Source organism: Xenia sp. Carnegie-2017, unplaced genomic scaffold (assembly GCF_021976095.1).
Source record: "Xenia sp. Carnegie-2017 unplaced genomic scaffold, XeniaSp_v1 HiC_scaffold_22, whole genome shotgun sequence".
NCBI classification, from domain to species: Eukaryota; Metazoa; Cnidaria; class Anthozoa; order Malacalcyonacea; family Xeniidae; genus Xenia; species Xenia sp. Carnegie-2017.
Genome location: NW_025813485.1, coordinates 226,321 through 237,191, shown reverse-complemented (window position 1 = coordinate 237,191; position 10,871 = coordinate 226,321). Strand labels below are relative to the sequence as shown.

Here is a 10,871-nt window from a genome sequence, read left to right as displayed (position 1 = left end):
AAGCTGGTCATAAATTTGTTTGAAGTTGTTACTTTTGAAAGACAGAAATATTTTCAAATTGTATCCATAGTTGTAGTCTATTGCTGCAATTGACCAGTTATGTACAGTTCAGGTGTATCAAAAAAACTGTACAGTTTGGAAAACGTCCCTAAAGTTATGAGCACGAAAAGCTTGCAAAAATGTTTGGTGGAAATACTTTATTAAATTTCCAATGTTCATCTGACAATGAAAATAGTTGCAAATAATAAACATTTTTAAGGCAAAATTTGTGTTACCGAGAATGATTTTAAAATAGCTTGCGCACAAAAATGACGCAGTTAAAAATTATGTCACATGTTGCTTAAATTATGGCACATGTTGCTTAAATTATGTCACATGTTGCTTAAATTATGTCACATGTTGCTTAAATTATGTCACATGTTGCTCAAACTAACAAAGATTTAGAAAATTTGTCTCTAGCGTACGCGAACGCTTGGCTTTCAAATCGCTGGGTAATTTTAGATTTTTCGTTTTTAAATGATATTTTGTTATAATCCTTATCAGTTTAGCATAAATGTGAGCTTAAATCAATGCAAACATGAATATTTATGATTTTTCAAAACATGACCACTAAAATGGAAAAACGCGAAATAATCAGCGATTTGGAAGCCTAGTGTTCGTTTACGGCTTAACCAAATTTCGCGGAACTTTGTAAGCTTGAACAACATGTGTTATGTTTCACCCTTTGTGTTCCAATTGCTTTTCTGATATGTCATTTTTTGTGTGCAAGCTATTTCAAAAAAGCTTCTCCATGGAAATGGTTATTATTTCAGAAAAATTTTACTATGCAGATGCATGAGCCATGCAAAGTTGAACAACCTTTTCCCCAATGGTTTTTGCGGACCTTTTGCGATGATCACTTTAGCAAAGTTTTCCTAACTGTTCAGTTTTCTTTATACACTCTGTAGTTTTTACAGTAGATTTGCAGTTAGACCTTTTTAGTGGAATTATTTTGATCCGTAGATTTGAGTATAAAACAGCAATTGTATAACACATAGAGCAACAAACTCTTGTGTTGTACTTGTTTTACAAACAACGATGAAGGGCGTCATTTTTGAGTATGTGCATCAAAGGTGTATGAATAAAAAATGATTACTTCTCAAAAATATCAATGATAGTTATTATTTCTTATTTGAAGGATGTTTTATACAAAATGTCTCATAAATCAGTTTATTTACATATTCGGTTAGCAAAAGACGACAAATTATTTCTTTTTTTGTAGCTAGATTGTCAATGTTTTAAAGGTCATTCGCGAACAAGAAATGCTCCAAAGTAGGCATCTTCCCGTGCAAAGCAATATGGTATGTTTGTTACCACTGGGCTTATTGATATTTTATCACCTTTACTTAGTTTAAAAACTCCTCCAAGATGATGTGTGGTCGTCGTTTTTCCATGTAACGTTGTTCGCAGAACTTTTTTATTGTTTATTGACATCGTGTGACCAATTTTTCGATCTTGTCTCACATTTCCGCAATATTCCATCTGACTGTAGATGTAATAATATCCATTTTTGTTGGTAAAAAGATATCCATTGTTGTACCTTATATCCCCTGCTTTATCATCTTCTATCCAGAATGATACGGCTATTGCTGTTGTAAAGTAATCGTTAAAAATCATTATGAACTAATCAGTTGAAGTCGAATTTTATTTAGCGAAAAGGATTTGATTTTTTTAGTGATTTACCGAAGTGAAGTTTAAATCTCACAAAAATTTCTCGCAAAATCTCAAAAAAGTCAAGTCACTCTTTATACAAATAACTTAGAACGTTGCCATCGCAAAAGTAATCGAGCGAAATTGGAATAGTTACATTTTTTGTCATTAGAAAATTAATCATTGTTTATTGATGAATAATTTTGTTCCAACAATTCATGTGTTTTTGATAATTGCTGCCTACTTAAAGTCGTCTCAAACTTTTCGCCTCACCTTCCACATTGTTAATATTTTTATACTGCCGTCCATCGCCGACCATGTGTATGAAAGGAAAATTCTAGGGAATACAGAAACAAACTGAAATCTTCATTATTTCAATTATGGGATGACAAATAACAATTAGTGTTGTAATAATATAGCAATAATAATTAATAATGGTTATTTTAGAACGATATTTTAAGAAATCACATCAGATAAATAATTTTACTCACATCTTTACTTTTAGTAAGATTTTGATAAATAATAGTAGAAATTCCCATGTCACCTAAATGAAGCATGTTCGATAATTAACGATGACGTCACCGGAACATTAAAAAATATCCATTGTTTTAAAGGGGGCAAAATGTTGTCACCTTTTTCTCCTTTTTCCCCGTTTTCTCCTGCTTGACCTGGCATCCCTTGAGGACCAATCTTACCACGTAAACCATCGTCGCCCTTCTTACCTTTTTAAGACGCATTATAAAAAAATTAATTCACTTTACGTTTCTTAATTTGTTGCAATAATTTAATCATAAACAACTTTTAAAGTGTTTGATAATTTTATGAATTTTTACTGAGTAAATGATATAAAAACACAAACATTGATTTAATTTTCAATTAAAGTTGAGGATTTGTATTTTATAGTTATATTTTTGTATGATTTTCTGTCTTAATTTTTACACTTGCCTGGTCTTCCACGTTTTCCTTTTATACCTTAGAAAAAGTAGAATATTAGGTAAAATGATTTAAACTTAATGTAAAATTGTACAATTCCCAATATAAATACTGAAGTTTGTTTTAAGCCCAAACATAACTATTTTAATAAAAGTTTTCGTCTGATCCTTCTTGATATTCTCTGAAGCTCAAAACTGTTCTTACCTGACATTCACCGGTGTGTATATATTTAATAGTTGTTTGCGTTTTGTCTGGCATTTTTTGTATTGTATTTCATATTAACATTAGAGGATATATTGTATTGCTTCTATAATTTGGAGATTTATCAAATAGTTCATGTCGACCAAAAATTCTTACTTACCGCAGCATAGATTTTCTTTCATATCTTTAATCTAAAATATTAAGATTGATTTTCATCAACCGATTCATAAAACGCAGCTTTAAATAAATACTCGATCATCAATATTTCGTGTTATCAAACACAATGGTTTGACCTTTATGCTTGGTAGTCGAACTTCTTCCGTAGGATTTATATCCAAGTTTTCTGACTGTTTTTGCAACGACATATACATTGTCCAATTATTTCGCAATTTGTTATTTTCTTCTTTTAAGCAGTAAACTTGATGAAAAAGAAACACGCTAGCAACGGCCAGTAAAACTGTAAATACCACATTTATTGTCAATACAACTATTACTGTTGTTCGACCATGATTCGACTGTGCCATACTGCTTTGATGTTTACGATTGTTTGAACTAAAGCAATGTTTCAAAAAGCGCGTGAAGCATACATTTTATATCGTCTTAGTTCATCGCATCCTTATTCAGTGTTGTATTGTAATCTGTTTGCATTGTGTAAAATTTATTTTTGTCACATTGTAATTTATTCTTGGAAGTGATGAAGAGCGTCAATTTGAGCTATTGATTGACACCATTAGACTAAAAGGTGAAGTTTTATCTCACATCCGGCGTAAACGAAAGAGTAAAAAACTTCAATAAAAACAAAATAGTTTTTATGACTAGATTATTACAGTTGTATTGTCGCTTCTTGTTTGGGTGCTGTAATCTCAGAAACTCGAAAACTTTATATTATCTTTTCATTTTGAACTTGTTTGCATGAGGAAATAAGTACAGTTGAATATTGAAGGGAGTGTACATTGTTGTACACTCCCACTCTTTAAGTCACAGTTTGAGCTCCTTATAGCTGCCAACACAATTTGGACAACAAATTCTTGCAACACAGCAAATTCTCACCTAAACTTAATTTCATTGTCAGACCTACATGTTTTACAAGGAAAAAGATTGAGATAATAAGTTGATATCCTTCAATATATTAACAAAATCATTTTAACCGTTACATGTTATAATATTTCTAAGAGTATGTAGTATGCACTTTGTTAATTTAGTGTTAATCTATAACGAATATGAAAATATAAACTCATTTGCAACAGTAATTTTTAATTATTTCCTACATTTATTTTCAATTTGCACGGGCGGAAAGACAAGTTGAAACGTCACATTTTATGTTTGAAAAAGTTGATGCGAGGGAATTTTTCTTGTTGAAATGAAACAATACTACCCACGCACTTTTTCATCTTATAGCAATTCTTTCGCTTTCTATAAGTAAACTTTTTATTTCCTGTACAAGTTCACAAGATCAATGTGTCTTTGTTAAACGTATGTTTGAGTTTGTTTTGGGTTTGCATTATAACATTTTATTTATGCATTTACACTTACATTTACACATCAGACTTTCTTCAAGGCCTTTCCTTGAACAAAGAATTTGAAGTTTTTACATGTTTAAGATTACTATGTTATTTTATGTTTTATGTTCACCGTGCGTACTGCGTTGCATCCTTTAGTGACGGACGAAATATTTTATCTACAGCTATTTACAAAAAAAATAATTGACTATATGATTATGTTACACTGATGATTTTTCATGCAACATAAACGCACCGAAATAAGACAATGTGTCGTTAAAATAAAAATACTTAGAAAATGGGGTCTGCACATATATTTTTTGTCCTTTTGATATCTCGAAAATACCACTTGTATATTGAGTTTCATACTTCCGTTTCCTGTTGATGATGCTGTGAACTGCTTTAAGAATCCTTGTGTTGTCTAAATATACTTCATAACCAATATAGCTGCTTGTGCCATCATAATAAAACATTTGACAATAAACAAAGTAAACACCGTCCATTCCTACTGTAAGTCGACCATTAAAGTAATTCATTTTTCCTGACTTTTGTTTAACTTTCCACAAAACTTTTGGACTCATTACTAAAAATGAATAAATCATTGACCATTCCATAATCCACAAGATTGTGTACAAAGCATGAAACCAATATTTAAAAATTTTGTCACTGTTACCTGGGTTACCACTCTGTGATTTGATTCGTTTTCCCATGGCAACAATATGAGCTGAATTACGATACTAAATGCAAAGATATTCTATTTTGGGAATGATAATTTTATCACAAAGAATTTGTAAAGAGAAAACAAAAGTGAATGTTGTAAAAGATAAAGTTTTATTCCAGGAAAATATACTTATTTTTGAGAAAACAGGAAACATTAAATACAATGACTAATTAAACACCTTAAAAATCTTTCCAGGTTTGCCGTCGTTTCCTGAGATAGAAAAATATAAGTTAAATTATTGCAACATAGGTAACGTTATGGTTATGAGTACGAAAGTCAACGGGAAATGATTTATTCTGGTTTTGAATGTGTAAATACTTCAACAGTTTTACCCACCTTTGTCGCCTTTCATTCCTTTTGATCCATGAAATCCGGGTTCGCCTTTAACCCCCGTGTTTCCTGTTGCTCCTTGGAGTCCAGGAGGTCCTACATAGCCTTGTGGACCTCGCATTCCTGTATCCCCTCGTTGTCCTCTCGTCCCTTGTGGTCCCCGCAAACCATCTCTACCATCCCTGCCAGTTCTACCATCGTCCCCTTTATCACCTAGAAACAATGAGTCCTTTGTAGCTATTGAACATGGTTCATTATATTGATTTTTACATGACGTACCTTTCTGCCCTTTTGGTCCCCGATAACCAGAATCTAAATGAAAAGTTAATTGATATTTTTGTTTACCTTGTAGACAAAACAGTTAAAAATTCCATCAATCGCCAACGTTTTTACGTTTTCATATATATAACGGCTTAACTAGCTGCTTAAAAAACTTTATTATTTTTTAATTTACTGTTCTTTCCTCAGAAAAATATTATTGAGTATAATGTATCTTACTGTTATTGTCCAAATGTCGTCTTTCTCTGGTTTCGCTGTTTTCGTCAACTGCAGACAACTACATGTAACCATAAAGTCAAATTCGCATATGTTAAGTTGACTGGAGAAACTGGAGAATTCTTATGGTTGACATATCAAATCGCATGAAAATAGTGCATTTATAAATGACGTTTCAAGCATGTTAGTTTTAACAATTCCAGATATTTTATGTCGTTCTATGTTTTAATTCAGTTTATAACAACACAATAATGACATATAGCCACTGGATAGTGAAGTTTGTTTCAGACTTCTTCATATGCATGGCTTTTCAACTTATTTGGTGTTTCTCTAATGACGTTTGCTTTCTTTCTATTCTCATTATTTATCGTTCTAAAGATCAACATACCTTACGGATATTATTTTCTTCATCAACTTCTAAATTCTCCGTATTCTCCATGTTGTCTTGTGCATGATTCAAAGTCTCCGACAATATTTCAATAGTTTTTTGATGTCGTGCTATTGTAAGCCAGGCTAACAGTTGACTTACAGTTAGAAGACATGCAAATAACAGAGCTAAGTTAAATACAAATAATGGTACTTGAATGTATTTTCTCTTTCTTGATTGTTTCTCTGTTTTATCTTTAAAGCTCATTTTAATCATTTTCTTCACTTCAATATGACGTTCACTAGATATATGAAACGATTAAAATGGTCACTTTGTGCTCATAAACCTTTCTTCCTGGAATATAATTCTTTACAAATTTAGATTGTGCTCTTTAAAATACAATAGTGATTATACACAGATATGAAAATGTAGATGAATTTAACTGCTCTATATGTGGTAAAACGAAAATACCGGCGGATAAAACGGCCGTATTAAATCATTGTTTCTTTTAAACTTTTGTCCATTTAATGATTTCACGAAGTTGACTTATGTAATTATTTTATATACTATATCTTATCGTTTTCAAGCCTCGACTCGGAATTGCGTATCATAATAATGTGAAATAAATCACAAAGACCCCCATCGACTTTGTAAGAACACTGACAATGTTGTATTTAATTTTGTTATTGTTCCAGCCTTTTCAAAGACCTTGTCATATGTGAAGTGTGAAGTCATTTACATTTAATTACTTTAGGCTTCCCTCAAGGTTAGACTTCTTTGCATGTTGCACAATGTCAGTCGGTCGAAGTGATTCATAAGAAAACATAAGTTATAATCCAGGTGCCCTAGATCGCTTGGCTACAAAACTTTGTTGAAAGCCATCTTTATGAAGACTAGTGTTTGCTGCAATCAAATTATCTTCTTTTCTTTTCCCTTTTGTACACATACTAGATTTATTAAAAACGTGATAAGTGTTATTAATAAGTTAACATTTACTAAGTTAACATTTGTGATAAAATTACGTGATTGAAATGTCTTTCAGTCGTAGGGTTCATTATTGTTAGAAAAACATGTTTTACATCATTGAACATTGAAGAAAGCATTTTCCTACCTCCTGAAAATAAATCAATATCATTTGCATGAATACTACAAAAACAAAAAAAAATTTATCATAAAATATCAGAGGGAGAGAGCTATAACGTTTGATCTGTAAAATGAAACTAAAATCAGTCAGCATCAAATCACGTGACTATTGTTTTATCAATTTGATCACATGACTTTGCATAAATAATGCTTGCCAATCAAGAACTTTCTTGATTGGTTTCACATGTGTCCGCACCTATGGCACACGTACCCCAGAATAAGATTAACATAATAAAATGCCACAGTACCGTGAATGTTGTGTTACAGGTGTCATATTGAACACCTGATAGGCGTTTATTATCATGTTTTGAAGTTCAGTCGTTTGAACGTTCGTTTGAAATCGCTACTCCCAACCATTGCAAGCATGACATTGTGCCCTCTTTAAGTCTTTCCTTATGTTTTTCAACCATAAAGAGCGAGTAGTTATCTGGCGCATGTCTAAATTAATGATCGGGGGTGGAGTTATTGACAAAATTTGAACTTACCCTTGACATTTGCAGCCACTATGGTGACAGACAGCTTAGTGATTTGATCATAATTAGACAAAACACTCTTAGGAGAGGGAGATATCGGGTTAAGAACTATCATCGAAGTAGGAGTCCAGTACCAGACAGTGCGTATTTTTCAATGTATATGCATATTTTTTATTTACATAAGGCTTTCTAAGTAAGTTAAAAATTATATTTACATGAAGTTTACTCTATGACTAGTCTATTATGACTAAAACAAAACGTTTGTTGGAAAATTCCAAGAAAACAAGGCTTTCACCAATATTAGCTGTTGCTACCTCGTAGGCTACCGTCTATAATATACATAACCAATATTTTGCTGTTGTCCAAAATGCAATTACGATGAGTGCAATAAAAATGCACCAAAGAATGCGGAATCTTCATTAAAGTAGAAAGATCTTGTGATTGTTGCTCCAACCCAAATTCTCTGTCCTTTGTTTATTTTAAAAACACCTGCAGTAAAATGTGTTTGGTAAGGTTTATCCTTGCCAATAATGCTATTTATAGCTTTCATTATTCTTCTGTCGTCAATATAAACGTTAAATCCTGTGTAACTATTGTTACCGTCGTAATAATATATTTGACAGTAAACATAGTATATACCATTTTCATTTACTGTCAAATAACCATCTTTATGGTATGTCATGTTTCCAGAAATATGCTGTTTTTTCCAAGATGAAAAGCGGTAACTATCTGCATAGGAAAAATAAAATAATTACGTCAATTTGATTTTCCAAGAAAAATGGTGTTATTAGTATTGTTAATTGTGAAAGCACGTTTCTTTAAGTCATATGCAGTGCAAAATAAATAAAAAGATTACCTTTAAGGTAATTCATAGTATCACACTTGACACATATATATAAACAAGAAAATTATAAGCAGAAACTATTTTCAATGATGTAAATAACTTATTTACAAATTTTGAAAAAATGCTTATGTGATGAATTTACTTTCAGTTTCGAAAAGATAATGCCTAGTTTGAGTTTTATTAAGGAAGTGAGCAGTGTCTATAGTATGTGATTGTATTTGCTTTAAAATTACGCATTCTAGAGGAAAATAATGCGCGCTTTCTTGACTGACTACACTAGCTTTGCTTTCGACTGTAATTCCCCCAAAAATATTACAATAATGATAGCCGTGGTTTTGCATTTATTTTCTTTAAGAAAATCAACATGCAAACAAAGATGAAAGAAAAACAAAGACCATTTGCAGTGATGGTGTGCAAGTGCTTCTTACCGCCATGAAGTGGTTTGGATCGAATCTTGTTTCCCTCACCTGCAATATGTGCAGATGAAATACCCTAAAATAGTAAATTCAAATATTTACATGGAAGCCACTACAATATTAATTATGAGTTCCGTTTCTTGGATAATAAGGTGCTCCTATTTTTGCCAAATTTCTTCAGTCTCAACACTCTTAAGACCCTTGGGGCTGTATGTTATCTGTAAATCTCTAAAGCCCATATTACATGGCTTCTTGCCCATATTATGAACAATGGTTAGGTCTAAATTACTTTCCGAAATGCATGCGATATGTCATTGCGCACTTGCCAAATTGTTAACTTCAATGTTACTGCACGTTGAAAGATGTGAAGTACTGCCTTTCCAACAAATGAAATCAAATACCAAGCAAAATTGATAAGTTCATCAAATTACCTTCGTAAATGGTCTTATTGCAGGCTGTAGTTCAGTAGAGGCGCTTTTGTTCAAATCTTTCTGCTGCCGAATGACATAGATAAACAAATACACATTGCTAAACACAAGCAACATTGTAAATATTGCATTAAAGGTTATGACGCATGTAGCAATTCTTGTTGGAAGAGAGCGCGCACACTTCTCATCGCCATCTAAGTCTGTAATCACTGCTGTTTTTTTCATTATATTTTTGCAGAGTCACTATACATTTACATGTAAACTTGACAGCAACCAGTTTGTGCAAACCAATACGTAGATACTAAAACGATGTTAACGCGACAGTTATCTCTTAAGGATTGCGTGATTATGAATACAATACATCTTTTTGTAATCGTGCATTTCCGATCACATTACAATACCAAGAAATGTTATTAAGTCTTCTTAGTAAAGGAAGTTAACATCCAGAGTACATTAAAGGAATTAAAGTTTCGTTTTTTCGATCGAACTATTGTAAGAACGTTTCTTTCTATTACGACCGGCGAATTCTTAGTTTAAATTCATAGGATAAATAGCTTGCATTTAAGAATGGCATGCTAATTTCGTGTTTTTTTTACAGTGGCTGAACATGATGATATATTATGAACATATTCAAGTTAAAAACTAAGCATTCTGTGCTAAACTCTGCTGACTTGTTTTTCAAATTTATTAATTGTTATTGTGTTATTGTTATTTAAGCGAACGCTCAACAAAAATTCAGCTTTAAACTTACGAAACAGCGAATTTGCCGGGTTTTACATTTGCAAACCCAATAACAGCATGACTTGCTTCTTGGGGTGCAATCATTGGTGCAACAAATAGATAAACTATTTTTATCCCCATTGTTCACGAAAAAGGAAATACGGTCGAAAGATAATGTAACATGTACAGATAAACTTCTCTGTTTTCAGACATATTGGTTTTCAAGAAGTTGTCGATAACCGACAGTTCTTAAGACATTTTAGAGGGATTTTCGTATTATTATGCGTATACTTTATAGATAATGAAAAGTACACCAGTTAAGAAAACCAAGAGAAAGGCCTTTTCGTAGAAAAAGCTTGCGCATCAGGAAATATTTCAACCATAGATCCAAGGTTCGATAACATAAGATCACATAAAGAGAAGAGAAAATTTCATAAGAATCATTTTGATATGGCATATTAGTTTTTATTTGTCTGCTGTTTGAGAAGTTCATTTATACTGCGTTATGATGGTTTTGCAATATAACCGAAATATAAATATTACAGTTTCAACAAACGTTATGTATTTAGCGTAAAGTTATGAGTTTGATCTGTCAAAGTTCACACTTTTGAA

The 10,871-nt window shown here is 32.0% G+C and overlaps 3 protein-coding genes across 4 annotated transcripts; all 3 read right to left on the bottom strand.

Moving 5' to 3' along the window:
* Window positions 1–1,138: 1,138 nt before the first annotated feature.
* On the bottom strand, window positions 1,139–3,493 carry LOC124447275 (otolin-1-A-like). 2 transcript variants are annotated; one of them, XM_046998181.1, is made up of 8 exons: window positions 3,318–3,493; window positions 3,117–3,241; window positions 2,984–3,014; window positions 2,635–2,661; window positions 2,322–2,411; window positions 2,181–2,233; window positions 1,963–2,026; window positions 1,139–1,628 (listed from the first exon to the last, which is right to left on the bottom strand). In XM_046998181.1, the coding sequence occupies exons 2-8, from the start codon at window positions 3,192–3,194 to the stop codon at window positions 1,285–1,287; spliced, it is 687 nt and encodes a 228-aa protein (XP_046854137.1). In that variant the 5' UTR covers window positions 3,195–3,241; window positions 3,318–3,493; the 3' UTR covers window positions 1,139–1,284. The 2 variants fall into 2 exon arrangements, with proteins under 2 accessions (XP_046854137.1, XP_046854136.1); XM_046998180.1 differs by having other exon boundaries at window positions 3,117–3,492.
* An 818-nt stretch (window positions 3,494–4,311) lies between these two features.
* Window positions 4,312–6,791, bottom strand: LOC124447271 (collagen alpha-1(XVII) chain-like). Its single transcript, XM_046998172.1, has 7 exons — window positions 6,257–6,791; window positions 5,872–5,929; window positions 5,653–5,685; window positions 5,380–5,586; window positions 5,222–5,253; window positions 4,996–5,059; window positions 4,312–4,905 (listed from the first exon to the last, which is right to left on the bottom strand). The coding sequence occupies exons 1-7, from the start codon at window positions 6,509–6,511 to the stop codon at window positions 4,544–4,546; spliced, it is 1,011 nt and encodes a 336-aa protein (XP_046854128.1). The 5' UTR covers window positions 6,512–6,791; the 3' UTR covers window positions 4,312–4,543.
* Window positions 6,792–7,996: 1,205 nt separating this feature from the next.
* Window positions 7,997–9,887, bottom strand: LOC124447276 (protein eiger-like). Its single transcript, XM_046998182.1, has 3 exons — window positions 9,543–9,887; window positions 9,124–9,187; window positions 7,997–8,580 (listed from the first exon to the last, which is right to left on the bottom strand). Exons 1-3 carry the CDS (start codon window positions 9,762–9,764, stop codon window positions 8,225–8,227), a joined length of 642 nt encoding a protein of 213 aa, XP_046854138.1. The 5' UTR covers window positions 9,765–9,887; the 3' UTR covers window positions 7,997–8,224.
* Between the last annotated feature and the right edge of the window lie 984 nt (window positions 9,888–10,871).